A 19,449-nucleotide genomic window follows, 5' to 3' on the forward strand; every position below is an offset into this window, starting at 1 on the left:
AAAAGATGACAACAAAATTAAGTTTAATGTATTATTATTACTGTTACTATTATTAATATTAATGCACCAGAACACTGAGCAATTTAAAAATCTATTAAAATGGTTTTTAACATTTAAATCTATAAAAATGTTTAAGTGAATGCCATATTTAAAGAATGGAAATAGAAACATCTATCTGATTTTAGAGAATAAAGGCAAATAATTTCTGAATTCAAACAGTACTTCAGGTGCTAGCACATATAAATGCTTATGTCTACATACCCAACCTGGCCACATCAACACTTGCAGCATTAGGTGTTTGTGGCTCTGGGTAAATCATACAAGACTTCCTCTTGAAAAATGCAGATGCTATTATTTACCTACTTTATACAATCAAGCTTGCTGCATTCAAATTTTTAAAACGCCTGAGACCTGCATGCACCAGGCATTACTAGAAAGGCGGCCAGTTTTGCTGCCCACAAAGAAGTTTTGAAGAAAGACACTGGAAATTTCCAATGAAGTCTTTCCATGGAACTGTCCAGGTGTTACTGCGGAACTCCCTCAACAACCTTAGTCATCCTCTGAGTTTGATCAAAGATATACTCCAAAAATCAAATTGTGAATAACTGAAAGCGATGAGCCAGACAATACCTGACAGAGGGTCTCAGTAGGAGGGTTTCTACCACCTGCCTGCTTTGTGATGGGACAAGAAAGCAACTTTATCAGCCCGTGCAAAGGCAGTTCTAGCAGTAACAAGTATAGTTGCCTGGTGGGGAGCTTTTATCACTCTATTATTTAACCATCTGCGCTGGTAACTGCAGCTCCTTACTCTTAAAATGGGGGGGGAAGCAAACCAGAGATGGCTACTATACTCTCTAATGAAATGATTTCTTGCTTATCTAGTACTGGTAACTCCTATTGTGTTACTCATCATCATAGCATCCAAGTGTCTCATAAATATTAATAGTATTTCCTCCCAGTGCTCCTGTGAGGAAAGTACAATGCCTCTGGTTTTACAAGAAGGGGATTTGAAGTAAAGGGGTTAATTGTACACCCAGTGCACATGTCCCCCTAGCTGAAACACACACAACTTTTAAGAGTCTCATGATATCCTGATCTCCAAATCAGTAGCTTGAATCACAACAGCATAGCTTCTCCCTTTTTTCTGAGTATTCGCATAGTGAATGCAATGAAAGAAACCTCATCAACCTATCTTTTTTCCAGCCTGTTCAAGGTGCTGGTATAAATGTTACTGAAAGAAACAGACAAACCATCATCAGCACATCATACCATCCTGCTCATTCATTCTATCTGGCCAAAAGATGACTTTTGCAGCTGAAAGTGTATCTCATTTTAGAATCCTGAAATATGCTCCCGAAGGTCTGAATTTAAAAACTACTCTTTCTGGCCAGAATAAACAGTGTAAGTTGAGGCTGCTCAAGCTTAATGATTACTCCACTAAGTGTCACAAAAATCAACTTTGTCAACTGTTTAATACAGATAGTTTCCAGTAACAGCAATTTTTGTATACTTTAGCTACAAACCCAAACAGCCTCAAACCTAAATCCCGTATCATCTCTTCCAATCATTTTTTAAGGAAACAAATGATCTGGCTATAAAAGCAAATCTATTACTTTTCAGTTATCATCATGTGATTAAAATAAAAACTGCAATTTTGAGCTATTTATAGGAATAGATACCTAGAGGTACTGCAGAGATAATTATTTGTAAGGGCCCACAAAGGGCTCGTATGATTCTGAAAGAATTTAACATTTGACCTAATCACAAGCACTTATGTCCTTGTTTGATATAAAACAAGAAAACAAATGGGAAACACCTCTGTCATCCAAAAACTCCTCATAGACACACAGCTAGAAACGGGCATACCTGTAAGAGTTCAATGTGCTTTAACAAATGAACAGCTGGCAATGCACCCACCCACTTGAATTTTTAAAACCAAGCTGGGTTGTTTGGATTTTTTCCTCATTTTCGCAGTTCTTCAACTCTGCACTTGGTATGATATCACCCAACACCTCTCGATGGCAGTATAGTCTTGTACAGTAATACAGTACTATCACATGCCTCCTAATTTCGTACTTTACTGAACGGAAGGGAGAAGTAGAAATCATTGAGGTGGCTTTTTCTTTTCTTTTTTTTTTTTTTGTCCATGGGGAAATAAAACCCACTCTGTAGTGAAAAAAAAACAAACAAACCCCTAGTTTAGTAACAACCACTTAACAACACTCCAGTTTAAGAACTCAGAATGTTTTCTGTTTCTTCATGTGTTCAAATAATTTTGTAACAAACTTTACTGGAAAATAAACAAATTTTCACCCACCCACCCCCCCCCACATTACACTAAGACACAAAAATTCCTGTTCTTTTTAATGTAACGACATTTTGTGCACTTACGAGATTAGATACGTAATGAGTGTACCAGACCCAGCTCTCCCAAGGCTTTCACAACTCCATTTGAAAGCTTCAGTGCAGGTTCTAAAGACAATACAGCTTGTAATTCAGGAAGAAAATTCTGTGTTTTCCATCCCAGAAGAGAGTACTACATTCTTTTCCTTTCACCATTATTGTCCATCAGATGTTCTTGTGCTTTTAATTAACCTTATTACCTACTTCAAATCAAAGCCTTTTTCCTGTTCTCAGCTAAGAGAATTTAGGGTCAGCCTAGATCTCTCTTCTCCATCCCATCCAACTTGTCACACATCACCTTTTAAGGTTTCATGGATGGAGAAAGGATTACTACTGCTGTTAGAGTGTTAATATTTCCCAACAATATCACCCAGGGATAGCCATTATGGCAACCATTAAAATACATAAGCAACGTATTACACAATTATCCAAAATCAACCTCTGCAAAAGAAACTGTCCACAGTGCCTTGGTTACTCATTCAATTTACAAAAAGCCAAGCAGGTGCAAGTTTCAAAATTTTTAGTCAACTCTTTATCACGTTCAGTCATTATACACTGTCCCAGGCCTTTACTCCTTGCCAGTTGCAGCTTGTTTACCTGTGCATTTGCTAGCATCCATTAATCCTAATTGAAGTCAAGGTTCCTTAAGTGCTAAGCACTGTGCAGACACAAAGTATTGTTCCATGTCATAAAAAAAAAAAATAAAAAAAATCTAAACGAAAAATGCAAAAATAAAAGAATTACCATCCTCACTGTGTAATAAAGGGCAACTTACAAACAGGACTATTCAGTGATTTACCACAAAATCACATGCTAACTCTACAACAGAACAAGGCTTAGAAGCCAGATTTATGGAGTGCCACTGCAGTGCTTTAAACTACCTCTGAAAGTCTTGATGTGTGTATGGCAAAAGATCCCAAGAGCATCAGATGAATTATGCTGAGCTGCTGCCTGTTACCACGAGAGCTACCGAGTAACAGACATCTGTCCAAAGTGACTGTTTTACAGATTTCAAAGGTGACAACCTCAATTATGTGGCACTGCACGTCAAGGGCAAAGCATACTGGGTTCTCAGAAGCTTGATTCTATATTACCTTTTTTTCCAAATAAAGCCAGGCTTCAAAAATCCAGACAAGCCATCTCGTGCTATTTTGTGTTGTCTCATCTACGTTCATATCAATACAGGATTCTGGTAATGCTCTTTAGCAATGGGAGTTCATATAGTAAATACCTTTTCTTCAGATCACAAGGAGATTTCCTGAGCCCTCAATCATCTGCTTTTCACTACCCTGACCAGGCTAGCACAGAAACAGCTTTCATGCTGCTCAGGCAGAACTGTGGTTTTCTCCAGCTAATCTCTTTTGCCTTCCGAGGACAGGCTTCTCTTGGTCTGCCTAAGGTTTTACTTTGGGCAGTGAATGCTACTAGAATCGCAGAGTCCTGTTAGTGTCCAAGTATACATAAAATTCAAAGCAAGCTCCCTCAAATGTTCATGTAAATGTGCTCATAAATAGAACTGCAATTAGTCTGAACAGGAGTATATTCCTGCTACTGCTTCAGACAGGTTTCCAAGACTCAGATACAAGTTTTGACGATTGTCCTGCAACAGTGTATTAATGACCTGGCTAAACAGAAACAAACACCAGTATGGTTTGGTTATAAGCATTGACCAAGTTTGCAGTGGGAAAAAAATTAAAACTGTGGATTTCATATTTTCCACGTTAAAGGTAATTCAGTTCTCAGAAGCCTAGCCAAAAAATCAAAGTGGAGCCTACTTGATTGGCATTATAAAAGCAATTAAGTTGCAGACCTGTCAAATATGTTAACGTTTGGCTCTGTCTGCTCTACTTGTCTATTTTGACTAGTTGTAGAATCATTTAATGATTTACAGACCTTTCAAGTCTTAAGGCATGGTAGCTGTATTAAAACTGTGGCCCATTATTTCTTGATCACATCATAAATTACTGTGACATCATAAATATCTTCCCTTTTCTCACAGAAAGCTAGATTGTAATTCCTGATTTGAGTTTGAAGCTTTGTTTTTTTGGATTGTTTTTTTTTTTAACCTGCACTGGTAAGCACTAAAATACTTTATTGCCAGTAAAAGAAAGGGTAATAGGAGAAAGGGATGCGTAATAAAACATAATTATTAAAACAAATATATGTTTTATACTGTAATGTATACAACTATAAAATTTTGCAGTCGTTATTTCTAATAGGGAAAACAAAGAATAGATTTCAAATGGAAAGACTATTAAGTATGTCTGTTGGAAAAAAAATGGACTTTAAGAGCTCAGAATTGTTCGGTTCTTCAAACAGAAACATATCAACCTAAACCTACTCATCGCCATTTAGTTTGAAAAATTCTCCCTCCCCCCCCCCCCCCCCCCCATCTCTCATTTTTCAGGGGAGAAAGAAAGGAAAAGGAAACAAAAGGGGAAAGTACCTCTAATTTGTTATGGGAGAACACCTTTGGAAAAAATTAAAATGAAAAAGAAAAATTCAAAATAGAGTGAAATCATGTTCTGCACAACTCCTCACTGCTTTCAGGAAAGGCCAGTTTAAACAGGTATGACTGGTGAAAATTTCAGCAAACTATTTTTTAAAACATCCAAACCTGCAAGGAAATATGGGGTGAGGTCAAAGAAAAGCAGGAACTCTACACCAGGAACTTCCCCACCCTTTGGTACAACCTCTTGGAAGGGCTATCATGTTACTGTATGTTGCTTTCCAAAACTTCACTATAAGGTTTAAATCGAAGATTAGCTGAAAATTAATCAGAGACAATGAAAACAGAGCAGTGCTGAAGTACTACAGGCTTGGAAACGTGAAGTCAAATCTAAGTCCAGATCTAGCCTGGGATTTTTGTGACAAAAGTTTACAATTAGTTTAAAGTATTTTCAGTATGTTAAAAATAGCTATGATTACAGTGGTTCAGAAGACTACACTGTAAAAATGACTAATTAATTATAGTATATTCAGTTACATTATAGTAATTATATTAAACAGACTTTAAATCTAATTAATTTATTTAACAACATCTATTTTATGTAAAAAGAAAATAGCCTTAAATTTAATCAAGGAAAAAAACGTATTAGGAGCTTTTGAACTTTTCCTCAAACAAGAAATGTGAATGTTGGGCTTTTACACATGCAGGAAGAATTCTCCTTGAAAGTAATGGAAGTTAGATTCCCTGACTACAGGGAGAACAGACCTCTGAGAATAAATCTGTTAAGTGTTCAAAAGATGTATGCATTTGCTTTCAAATATAATATGAGCAATCATCAAGACGACCATCATTACTTAACTATCTCAATAAACTATACCAAAACTTTTCTTTCTGATAGCAACTGTTACTTTTTTCTTTTTTTTTTTTCCCAGATACACCTGCATTGATTCCACCCCCCCCACCCACCCCCCACCCCCACCCCCCCCCCAACGCTCAGTTTCACTTTCCCTACTGCTTCGCCTCCCTTGCCAAACAGAACAGAATTTTCTTACATTTAGGTTTCTGAATAATGAAAACAAGAATGACACCTTCAGTCTCCTTTAGTCTACAACTTCGAAATGTCTGCACTTTTGCAAGAGATGTAAGAAGTATGGGAACTGCAGTCCATACACCCTCTACCTGTATTTTAATGCCAGAGAGAAAATGCAGCTCAGATGTGGACTTATCTTTATTACTTTATGAAACATAAATGTTGTAAGTAGCTCAATAGAACTGTTTGCACTGGATCAGTTATTTGGCACAATTGATCTGGAATTTCACATCATATTCCTTTGTAAAAATTAATTCTGGACAGGATTTTGCACCTTCTAGATGAACTCAATCTTAACCATATCTAAATTTTCTGTTCCATAGCAGGGTTGAGGTTGTCCAAGCTGATCCAATATGTTTTAACTTTATTATGATTACTATAAAGTCTCCAGAAATATGCCTAAAATTGCCTTGACAATTCAAATAAAAGCAGATCTGTACAGGGTCTGTAATTGTACTGTGCTACATGATTTAAACTGGCTAATAGTGAGCACACACTGAGCATCTGGGAAGAAAAGGACTGTGTATGCTCGGAAAGGGGAGGGAAAATACAAGGAAAGGTTAATAAACCAAAACGGTTTTCTCTCTTCTTGCTGAAAATAAAGCCTTTGATTTACCTATAGAATTGTATTAATATATGCAGACAGGGCAAAATACCATATAGCTATTTCTTTTAGTCACACTGTAATACTTCCTCTGGTTTCCTTTGTATTTGGTGTTTTATGATCACTCTTTATTTTGCATTTTTGCATCTCTTTCCCTGTTAACTTCCAGACACACAACGTTCTCTTTTCAATTAAATGTGAAGCTGTTTTATTTAAGGAACTAAGCAACATGACCATCTCACCTAAAAGCTTAGTGTTAAAGGCAACACATCAAAACCCTAAAAATAACATTTATGTCACTTTTACAAACAGAGTTTACAATTTGTTAATATAGCTCAAAATAAAAAGAATAATGGCCACTGCTGTATCAAAAAAGAAAAAAAAAATCAGGTTATTTTTAACAGAAGCTTTCTGTGAATTAAGTTTAAAAGAAGCAAGCAGCTAAACTCAGTATGACTAGTGACTGTTTTGTATTTACAATATAAAAAAATAAAAAGACCATGAAGAAAGGTTACAGAAACCTCAAGATTATTACCACTGTACAAGAAAATGTTTCAAGTTGTACTTACAGCTTACCCAAGAGCATCCTTTTATTAAGGAATCCGTGAAGATAAGTTAACAGCATTAGCAGAAATCAAACCTAGCACATTTGTGCACTTTTTCATTAAAGGAGGTTAAGTCAGATTTGTGGTTTAGACACTCGGCAGATCCCAGGTCTACAGCATCATTACGTTATGTCTTGGAACTGAAGCTTTTTAGTAGTCTAATAATAAGAAGAACTATATAGGATTCGCATGAGTGATGAGAAACCTAAATGCCCAGCAGAGACCAAAGTTCATGGTGGGTGTCAGGCATTGTGCAAATCGGGAAGTTATATATATATTTATGGGTAACAAATACCACAGTCACTAGGAAAATTTCTTACAAAGGGGATAGAAACTGTGAGTTAGTAATTTACATAGCAACCCTCCTTAAGAGTCTGGATAAAAATATAAAGGTTACACCTTAAATTATATTCAGGGGGGTCTTCAAAAAAATAAATCTCAACCAATCTATCACTTTCATCTTTATATAATAAAAAGCTATGAAACAGGCTGTTAACTGAACTAAGTGCCAAAAGGTCAGGAAGTAAAAGATCTATTTTCTTCTTTTCTTCTTTTTTTTTTTTTTTTTTTGAGGAGAGAAAACAGTTTACAAAACAGAAAAAGGCTTGTTCAATGAAACAATCAGCTTTAGTTACAAGTGCAAAAGTCAGCCATGTGTACTAATTCTCAGTAATTATGATGCAAAGCTAACTCCTTGGGGACTTAAAAGTCAACGCCTGGCAGTGGTTGGGCAAACAGTGGAGTGGAGCTACACAGGTGAAACTGACCCCTTCAAAGCCCTTTGTGTTACTGAACAACCCAAACCATCCAAGTATCTGCTTGTTCTCCCTTTCTTAGGTATTAACACTATGCTGTACTCACAGGACTGGTATTTAAAACATTAAAATCTAGCGCACATCCCAGCACACAGCCCTTGCATAAGCAATGATACACTCCAAGGAAACAGAATCGCACAAGGAAAATTTAACATCTGTGTTTCTAACACAATCACAGCTGAGAATAAGACGTGGAGAGCAGAAAGGTGATAGGGCAGGTGTCTTTTACGAAATTCATCTTAGTTGGCTGCCCCTTTTTAGACTCTAACACATCATGCACTCCTGTCTTCTTGCCTCCCACACATGCGATTACCACATCGTGAAATGAGGTAAAAATCCAAGACTGAAAATTCTCAAAAGCATTCAACGGTGTCCTTATTGTTTCCACGGTGAAATTGCAGGTTTCATGTTGGCTTAAACAGGGACAAGAAGTTAGGCCAATACAAGGCTGAAAGCTATAGGAAAATGCATGTCTTTCATGCATGTATTTACACCATGAGAGAAAAATTCACTCCAAAACATTCGGCACCACTTGTAATGGGAGTCTCTGTTGCTAGTCTGAATTGGGTTTAAAATTACAAAAAAAACCCCAAACCACCAAAATTCACAACAAAAAAAAACCAAACAAACAACCCCCAAAAAAACCAAAGACCACCTGCAGAAAAGACAAGTTGCAACCTATCTACCTGGCACTAGACTATGCCCTTAAGTGGAACACTGCAGTTAAAAGAAAACTCAGGGCATTCTGCCACCGCACGTCTACTGCTACAACTTTATGCAGCATCTCGTTGTTAACATATATATTTCAAATACCAAATAGGACAAGCCAACATTTACAGCACATTTAAAATATGTCTCAAACCACCTATCTCTTAAAGCAGACTCTTAGTTTACAATGAACTACTGGCAAAAAGCTTGCTGCAGCATTCTCATGAATGACAGCTCTCTGTAAAGAGTGCTTTTCGTACTGCATTAAAAAATTCACAGCAGTCTGTAAAATAAAAACTCTAGATCAAATGACATTTTAAATGAAAATTTTGCTGAATTCTCTATGGCTGCTATGTTCATAAGACATTTTATTAGTGTAAGGGGCAAACACTTTTTACTCTGCAAGCGCTTTATTGCATTTTTCCTTCATTTACAACATGCTTTTTATTTAGGGCTTTAGAGACCCACATTCTTCTCTCCCTCCCCTTCTTTTTTTTTCTCCCCTGAATGCTCCTAAAGTTACAGAACAAGGGGATCCTACCTGGCAGTCTACAACAGGTCAGTGATCAAACAGAAGGAGCAGTGAGACAGCAGCCAAATCCTGCCCCATCTCCTGAGAATTACAGAAAGCCAGGGCTTCTCAGCCTGCAAGGCAACCAAGCCACTGCACCCTGAGGCTCAGATAATCGTAGTACGTGCTCTGCAAGCACAGACAGCACAAGTCTCCGCACCTACTGAGGTTAAGACACAAGCATTTGTTTTTAAGTTGCTGCTCACTGTAGTTTCTAACATAGGTAGAAGCTGCTTGAAAATGTGAGCTCATCAGTCTTATGACAGCAGAAACAAAGATAGATTGAAAATATACCAACATTGCTCTGCCCCAGTGATCAAAGCCAGTTTAAATAAACAGTGTTCTTTATCTGTAAAGTGCACTGGTCTTTGAACAACTATTCATTTTACCCAAAGTATTTACATTTGCTTGAACAAAATCAATACACCAGATAAAGTAAGCTGTAATATGAACAGACAGAACTAGACCAAACTGTGAAGTATTATCACTTACCCAGTAGTATGCCAGTTGTTCATTAAGATACTACTTTGTGCAAGCAAAACACTCTTAAAAACTTAGTGGGTTTTAAATACAGCCTACATTCAGGAATGCATGATGTACTGAGTTAAGATTACACAGCCTACGTCTGCTACGAACTCAAAGAAGCATGAGTAGTTTTTGCCATTTCAAAAATCCAGTATCACTGCAAAAAGTGGAAATTAGTGAGTGCAATAACATATCAGGAAAGAAGTGACGTGGCAGAGTGGGTGCCACAAAGCAGTAAGTAATGATTAACTTCTGGAAAGGTTAGCATGAATCCTCTTTAGGCCATAAGCTACAGCCAACATGAATAAAGACATTCTTTAAGGAAACAACTCTAAGCTGTGAGAATTATATAGCACAGTTAAAAGGCACGATGCACAGAAACATTTACCCTTTCATCAAGCATGGCTGGCCTATCTAGGAAAGAACTGAGATGCTCTAGAAGAGTCTGCTCTTGAACAGGATCTGTGGTTAAACAGAAGCCTTAGTCCACATAGTTTATCTTACACTCAGCACTTTCATGAATCTCAGATGAAGGAAATGAAAGATACTTACACAGCCACCAGCAAGAATTTCTGCAGCCAGTGGGACAGAGCCATCTTTAGTCATGAACTTATCTCTCACAAAATCATTAACCTTTAAAAAAACAAACATTTATGAAAGCTGATAAATTAAAAGGTTGGAGAAAACACTCATTAGCTGCAAATTCTGTGCAACTGAAAATGCAAATACATCCATGAAGCTTCCAAACTCATACGCCAAACATATCTTAGATCTTAAATGAAATACTGTAAAGCTATGTTTTTCTTTTTAACAAAGATTTGCATCTTAATTATAAATATTTACTATTGAAAAAAGACACCAATCACTAATTAAATAAAATCATTATATAAAAATTAATGATAAAATCGGATTATAGAAAAGCTCACTGTGTTTACAAATTTAAATGCAATTTCAAATTGGTATCAGAATGTTCAATAATAAATTTTAACACAACAGTAATTAAATTAGTAGTATTAAGTACCTTTCTTTTTTTTAAATACATACTCCTAGCATTGGTGAATACTAGCTTACAGGCTAATAAAAAATACACTAAAATGGGTTATAAGAAATTCTTCAGTGCCTTAAAATCATTCAAGAAATTGCAGAATTACAGAAGTAAAACATTTAGGGGGAAAAAAAATGCATGCAACAAGTTCCTTTCTTACTGACATTTCACTACATGCTTATAGTATATCCTGTTGTGCTAAAATTAAACATACAGGACCACATGGAGATACAAAACCAAAAGTTCTCCAAGTCCAATTAATAATTATTCATTTTTGCTAAGAAGTGAAACCAAAGCCTGCACTACTTACAAACAAGCAGATGAGCTGAACAAGTTGAATAAGCTTGTTAAATTTCGGAGTGAGTCCAAAAATAAGTTTTCTATAAGATTCTTAAAATGCATTTGTATATATATATTTGCACATGAATTGTATGCCATTTTTGATGTTCACAAGTCAGACATAAACAGTTGCTTTGTGTTTTTTGCAATTAAGTTTGTATCAAGCAAAAATGATGGAATACACTCTGCTATGTTGCTGACACATTAAGGATAAAAATTGTTAACGTGGTAATTGCAATTAGGTACACTTTACAATGTGGAGAAATGTGAAAACCATCTATTTGCAAACTTACAGTAAGTTTTATGGCCTTCTCTGGTGCTACTCCTAACAGCTGCGGTAACAGACCTGTAACACGGAAACAGAAAATTCAATACATTAAGCAACTTGGTATTAACTAAACAAATCGACAAATAAATGTAGAGATCAGCACCTAGAAATGGGCAATTTTTACAGCAATTTTGTGTTATTAAATTTAATGAGAGTACTTAAACATTCCATTTTGAGAACCAACTTTGTGCTACTACTTCAGGTGCTACTGATGCCTGTATGTATTTGTTTCGGTTTTTAAAGCTTTTTTAAATCATAATATCAGTTCACTTTATGCCTAAACACTAATACAGATTTGCCAACTTTGTTACAGTATTCTGTCATAAACTAACATTTATTTTCTGCTTTATCACACAAAAATTAAGACTTTCTTATTAATTTTGTGAGATACATGATGACTCCAAAAATCACAAGTCTAATAACTTTTTCTGGTAAAAGCAATGGCATTAGATGGCAGGACCCAAAGGGACTGTAATCCAAATAATGCAAAACATTCAAACATGTGTGACTGAACTCTTGAAGTCTTTGCCCAGCTAACTTACTAGTTCTTAAACAAAGGAAATTATGCTGCTTTCTTCCCAGGTATGGAATTTCCTATTTGATTTTGTTAGCAGTGATGCACTACAGAACTGGAAGTAGCAGGAATCTGACTGTCGGCTTCACTTGCTTGAAGTGAACAGTGTGAACTGTCAGTATTTCGTAAACTTTTGGATGCCACAGCTTTAAAGTATGCAAAGCTTACAAACTATCTGGGGCTTGAATGGTGTTGCAGGCATTCATCAGCATAATGAAATTAGGACACCATTCGGAAATGCAAGAAAATCACCGCAGCTATTCCTGGTGCAGACCCCCTTTGTTTTAGTAGCTCAGGCAGTACATTTGGGTGCTTCCTACAAAGCCTGACATTTTTACCTCTCCACAGTTTTATTTTTTGGGGAAAAACAATATTTAAGGTTCCAACTCTAAAAGCTAACTTGCCAAAATGGCATTTTCCCAAAGAGCTCAGTTCAGAATAACAAAGGCAAAACTGTACGTGCACTGTGTACGTGTATTCCTCCATCCTGCTACCATCCATCAGCTTTACTGGTTACTACTGATGCTTTTAATAAGGAAATCATGTTGGAGAATAGCACCATTTGGCTTGCGGTAGCAGGAGGGCCAGCCCTATTTATATATTAACGCCTCTAAAATTTTGCACCTGTACTAGCATTTTTGGTTTTCAAGCTTCAAAAAGAGTAATACAGCTGATGTACATACACAGAACTAACATTTACCCAAGACAACTATGTTGCATTGTGATCATATGGCTGAATATTCAAAGAAAAGAATAAAGTAACACAAAGTTCATACACAGTTGCTCAAAATAAACAAACAAAAAGAATCCGCAGAGTAAGTTAAATTGCAAAATTTTAATTTCTTAAGCCATTTTAGCTCACAGATGACTTGAATCCAGACTTCAATGAAAAACTATTAAGACAGAACTGTGTAACTAAATACATTTTCTGCAGCACTAAGACAATACAAGGATATACAATGAGTAGGATTTTTCCAGTTTTAGCCTTATACAGGCAAAATTATCTTTCTCACTGCTATGATATTTACATCTTGCCATAAGACATCTGGCTTTGTATAATTAGAGACTGATACATAGATTTTATACAGATAATTTATATATATATATATGTATATATACAGACACTATGGCTAATGAATCTGTATCTTCAGGGATTAAAAAACCCATTCCATTTACAAGTGCACTACCTGATCCTAAGCCTAATGCAGTAGAATTAGAGCAGGTCTGTAAGCAGGTAAGTAATTTCAAGGAACCTGGAGATCATTAATTTAAAATCCCATATATAAACATATTACTAAACCTAAGCTATACATAACATGACTTTGAAGTTATATCAAATAAATTACAGAAAAAGACATTTTAAAATATCAAGATATAAAATTATAAAAATAGTCCAGTTGAAGCTCTGTATGAACCTGCAGTTTTGGAAGCAACATAAGCAGGACAAATCAGTTCATTAACACTAGACTGACCTGAAGATGGCCTTTTTACTAGTTTTCATTTTTCAGCTGCTAAGACACTGCATTTGTAAAGATACATATAAAACTGCAGGAAAACCACGTTTATCTTGGCACAAGTTATTTTTTTCCCATCTGGTCCATTCCTTTTGCACTCAAATCTGAATGGGACAACTCAAAACTTTCCATAAAACTTCAATGTAGAAAAGAAAGATTAAATAGAATAGGTAGAAGTTAAAACCCCATTGATTTTTTTTTAAATTATAAAATCAAAACCCAACTGAACAACCAAAAACCCAGAGCAATTTCCTCTTTGACTCTACTTCATACACAATTTTATAGTACAGAAGTGCTTTGTAAGTTTAATTGCAGATAATGCTCTATACGTCTACTGCAAGATAGCATACAGTATTCTAAAAAAGGCAACATTAATTTTAATACTACATTTTAAAGCCTTGCCAAACACCAGCTAGGCCTTCTGCCTCCAGAAGCTTAGGAAGGTAGAGGGACTTTGTTTGCTCTCATACCTATGTAATAAAGCTTTTTGCAAGTGGTACCGGTGCATTTTATATGTTATGACCACCAGAACTAAATTCTTTTTTCTTTACTGTTTTGATGGAAGCCCTGAAACACTGTTGAAAGATGTCTGAACATGATAAAGATGATAAGTTTTGGAAGAAAGAAAGCACATAAGGGGACACATAGGAAAATGTCATTTTCCTTTTGGGGTTATCCTGACACTCTGGGAATTTTCAGTGTTACTGTGCATTAGCAGATCAGCAATATGACACACACAGAGATGTAGGACAGGCTTCGAAATGTCTGATAGTGTCTTAAAAATGTATGCCTCTTACAACATCAGAGAATAACATTTTGTACATAGGCATCCTGCTACTATAGTACATTGCAAACATGTTATTCAACCCATTTTTATACATCCAAGGCTTTTCAGTAGCAATTACCATGTACCTCTTCATAGCTGACATATTGTTGCAGTTATAGAACTCTATGGAAAAGTAAAGGTATATGTGAGAGAGAGCACCAAGAGCTGCATTCAGTTTGCAATGTCATACAAGTTACGTGCTGAAAGCAGGCTAATACATGGTGAACATACACGCAATAGCTCCTCCAGCCCAGCTGTAGCCATGGCACCAAGAAAAAAAAAGAAATCTTATCTAGCCAAAGTATTTTTTCAGATGTGTAACAGTGAAATTTCAGTTTCACACTGTGTAACAGATGTGTCTGAAGGAGTTGTTCTCAGTCTAGGTAAAATATTTCAAACCATGTGAACACCTGATAGAAAGGAGGTAGTGGAATACTGCCAAATTTTTCTCTTACAGGATTCACACAAGAGACTGGACAACTATCGTCAGGTGCCATTCAAGCACAGCACTCTCAGACTGGAAATCAGGTATTTCTTGAAGATTTTCTGCTTTGACAGAACTCTGGGTAGGAGTAAGCTCCATTCTACAAAAATGGTACTTCATTGCATAGTTCTGGAGGAAAGTTTCTGCCACTGTCTTGTTGTATCATTAGCATGGGAGTGCATCTGTAATAATGAAAAGCTGGATGATGAATGAATGATTAAAATCTAAGATTAGATGGCATCTGGAGTCACTGCAGTGCTAGAAGAACAATTGGAAGATATAAAATGAGCAAGTTCCTCAATAGTTAATGATCACAGATGACAGTCTTCTACAGCATTTCCTGTGTTTCCCATCCTCTAGGAGAGTGACATTAACAACATGACTACTGAGCAATTTAATGAGCTGTATTTTATGTCTGGTACTTGCATTTCTCACAAAATTTCTATCCAGTATAGACGAAATAATCTCTATTAGAGGCACTGCTTAAGACTGTGAAGCATTTAGTGACTTGTCAGGTGGACTTCTGATTAAAGTAACAAATGTAGGTGACCTTATCAGTCAAAAGAGATGTTGACAAATCACAACTTCCAAAATTGTTTTTTATATTTGCATATATGTAAATACCTGTGAGTTTCTAAGTATGTATTTCAGGTATAAATGTAGACGCAACAGTAAATTACAGGTATATAAGATGAGTATTCTTTTCAGCCATGCTGAGAAACAGACAAATGAAAAATTTATCTCAGATGTACAGTCTTAAAAAAATAAATCCAAGAACACAGCATTCCAATAATGAACAATTATAAAGATTCTACAGAGGCTTATATCATGTTTATTTTATTGGTTGTTTTTTTTAAATCAAAGTATCTTTTCAATGGAAACACTGACTACCCTTAGAACCAAACTGACACTAAACAAAATTTAGTGCTCTCTTTATATCCACAAGATGGTGTAATTTATCCTTATCTGAGAAGGTGGTTGAGAACACGGTGGTTTTGCCCTTTTCAAGTTTGGAATAAAATAATAATACAAAAAAGAAAAATCGGTTCACTTCACTGGATGGAAATACGTGCCTTGCATTAAAATATCATCTGAAATGGCTGAGTTCAGAGCAGGGTTTATAATTTCTGCTTGCTTTCTTGCAGTGTATCATGACAAAGAGACCACTGCTCCAAATGTTTCTACTGTATTTTTTTTAAAGGTTTTACATTACTGTTCAGCTAAGCAGGAGAACTCTTACTAGCCCCTCCTCCAGCGGTGACAAAACCCCACATTTACTTAACTCTGAACACACCACAGTGTAAGAAAGAGTATCAGTTACCCGTGAGCAGAAAAAATTAATGTACTCTGTAGTTTGCCTTACCTAGTGTAACATTTAAGACCAGAATGAAATGATTCTTGCAATTAGATTTACTACATTAAACTGGGTCAAGTAAACTAGTCGATAAAATGTTCCTTTCAGATTTTCTTATCCTCTGAAGCTTAACCAGAAACCTTCATTCTGCACTCAGTTGCTCAGCCTTCTCCAACGTCATCTCCTTAGAGAGCAAGCAACAGTTCGGATTTACAGAACTGCACAGAGGAAACTCCACATTTTTAAGGAGTTTTTCTTATTTGACGCTTTAAAAAGAGAAGCTAAATCAGGGTGCCCTTTAAGTAGAGAATCTGCAGAAACACAGGTCTCAATTTGCCTCTGAAATGATGGTATTCTATGCTGTTATGCGATTTCTACTACATAATCCAGAAATTAGATTATTGCCCTGGGTTTAGAAGTTCAGTTCCACCAAGCTGTCTGAGTTTTCACTATGCAGTACTCCTTGGAAGACTGAAAAGCAGTAAAGGGGATTGGGAACAGAAGGACATGCTATACCGATGAAGGTTCCTAAAGGTCCCCCAATTTAGACATGAAAAAAATCCCTCCAAAAACATGACAAGCAAATGGAATTAAGAATATGCATTTAAGACTACTCCGAGAGGTTTTTTTTTCCAGGTGAAAAAATTACTGTTTCAGAGGTTCAATATGACAAAAGAAGCTAACAGCGGAATTCTGCATATTTATTCTTTCAGGATCCCTGAAGAAGCAGACATGCTTTTGCAGGGAATAAATTTCATTCTATAACTGTGACTTCTTATGATTCTGATTGTATAGATCTTTACAGAATAGAAACCATGTCAACACTCCTTATCAAATTATTACTCAAAAAATTGCCTCAAACTCAGTCAATAATAACAGAGCCTTCCCATCTCCAATAATGATGAAATAATTACAGTCTGTATTTTGCAGAGAAGCTATTTAGGCAACCTCTAGTAACTCAGGTCATATGTTAAAGAATGCACATCTATCACACTACTTTGTTTTAATGCTGTTTCACACAGTCTTAACTTTTTTTTTTTTTTGAGGTGCACATAGCTTTGCCAGATCATAACAACATTTCACTGAAATCCTACATTCTCAACTGCTTTCAGCAATTTATTTCTCCCATTACAATATTCTGATTTTCAAAAGTTAAGTAAAGTTTCAAAGCAAGATGGCCAAAAATGAAATAAGTAACACAAGTTTCAAATCCTCCCCAGTGAATTTAGCAGAGGGGAGTAAGAGATCTCAATAACTGGGATAATAGAAATATAATTTCCTTTATCTCTCTGACAGAGAAGAACTGCAGTCTTATGTCGCAGTTCATGATTATTTCTGACTACTTCTGTGTTACCTGAACGCACACCGTTGATGCCCTAACTGGGACAGGAACATAATAAAAGCTACCATCTACCTGCAGGCACTTATCCAAGATACCCAAGTGAGGATGATTTACATACTGAACACAGTAAATGAGCTTTTGGAACCTCCTCCCTTGGCTACAAATGGAACCTGGAACAGCTAACTTCATAACCTGAGTGTATTGGTTACTTATATAAATGTAAGTGGGCTGAAACCCAGCTAATCTCTCTGGCTGACTCAACAGTGAAAAGCTAAGAAGAGGTATACATGAAACTTGATAAAGATGACTATTCCCAATGATTAGTGAAGCACATGCAACTGGTTCAGAGAGACCTTTCTGTCACAAAAGGTATCAGAAAAAGAGTTCTGGTTAATAACAAGGTACCATATATTCTCTGTGGTTTTATGCTTTTAAATAGAAAGAAAACAGGCAAGAAAGAACACCGAAACAAAAACAATGATGATCTAACTTCGTACCACACAGGACAGAACATCCTTGATACTAAGGACTACTGAGGAAATAAAAACTTGACGAACAGTGTATTTCTGCTGTAGGAAATTACTATTATTGCCCAATTGCAGATGAGAAAAGGACAGAGAGATCCTACTGAAATGTTCTCATTACAATGAAGTTTTATTTATCAAGTTTGCAAGACCTGCACCTATAACAGAGTATAAACAAAAACACAAACAAGGCAAAATTGAAGTCTTAAAAAAAAATGCTTAAAATTCCAGAGTCCCACTGAACTCTTACTAGTATCTTATCATTAATATATACCGCCTTTTAAACTTACCTCTATAAAGCCCAAAGAAACCTTCATAACGTAGCACTTTCTTGAAGCAATCAAAGCTGTTTTTATACATAAGTTCTCCCACAAAAGAGCCTGTAGAGCGCTGGTTTTGCATTCGAGTTTTTACCAAATCAATTGGGTAGACAGCAGTGGCTCCAACAGCTGCAAATAAAAATCAAGCTCTAACAAAACATGATTTTTCATCTGCAAGGTTTGACTGCAACTTTTATCTTCCACATATACATCTCAAGTACCAGTTGTATGCTTTTTCTCCACAATATATTCTGGATACATTGAACTATCTCCCACAGTTCTAACAAAAAGCATTTCTCTGGCCATACCTTATTATTAATCTGATTCTTCTGAAACTGGTTTGGGGACAAATCAGACAGGAACACCACCTGAAAACTCCAATGTCTCATAAATTACAAAACTCTTGCAGACCACATGACCCTTCCACTTACAGTTATCCCATCCCTTAGACATGGCTCGAAGGGGAAGACTGAGAAGCCTTCCACACTGAAGTGAAAGGCAGAAGGGGAAGAAGAGCAGAAAAGAAGAAAAAACCCAAACAGTGAAGATGAATATTCTTTTCCTCAGCCAAGACTAACCTCCAGCAACTGAACCAAGGGCAAACCTGTATGCTGATTCTGCAATCTGGATGAGAATAGGTCGAGACACATCACCTGGAGCTTTCTGTCAAGGCAGGATTTAAAACAAAAGGAAAGACAAAAATAATCAGAACATCGTATTTCACAAGAGAACATCTCATGAACAGATAGATACAAGTACACAGACACCTGGAAAAAAATCCCACAATACAATGGAGATTTTGCTTTCAATTACTATTTCTTTTCCACTGGTTTCTAAGAGCCTTATACTGTAGCCTCTTCAGACTGGAATATCAAAGAAAATAAAGACTTATACTACAACTAAATTATACAGCTCCAAAATCAATAGTCTAAGTGTGCATATGAGGGCACACATATTGCATCTTAAGTAATTAATTTTCTACAGCTAAAAGCAACTCCAGTTTGGAATTTCTTTCTACTGTCACCAGAA

The 19,449-nt window shown here is 36.2% G+C and overlaps 1 protein-coding gene across 3 annotated transcripts in view; it reads right to left on the reverse strand.

Annotated features, from left to right (window-relative positions):
• SLC25A13 (solute carrier family 25 member 13) overlaps positions 1-19,449 on the reverse strand; it is a 100,101-nt gene that overhangs the window by 19,256 nt on the left and 61,396 nt on the right. For all 3 annotated transcript variants that reach the window (XM_061468533.1, XM_061468531.1, XM_061468532.1), the window contains 4 exons: positions 18,999-19,083; positions 18,391-18,549; positions 11,448-11,500; positions 10,323-10,403 (listed from right to left, as the gene is read on the reverse strand). In XM_061468533.1, coding sequence (XP_061324517.1) covers positions 10,323-10,403; positions 11,448-11,500; positions 18,391-18,549; positions 18,999-19,083 — 378 coding nt within the window. The remainder of the gene's footprint in view (positions 1-10,322; positions 10,404-11,447; positions 11,501-18,390; positions 18,550-18,998; positions 19,084-19,449) is intronic.

The sequence above is a fragment of the Pezoporus flaviventris genome, unplaced genomic scaffold, assembly GCF_033815535.1.
Source record: "Pezoporus flaviventris isolate CSIRO_AGI_PZ_B2104156 unplaced genomic scaffold, CSIRO_AGI_Pfla_v1 ptg000047l, whole genome shotgun sequence".
Classification (NCBI taxonomy): Eukaryota; Metazoa; Chordata; class Aves; order Psittaciformes; family Psittacidae; genus Pezoporus; species Pezoporus flaviventris.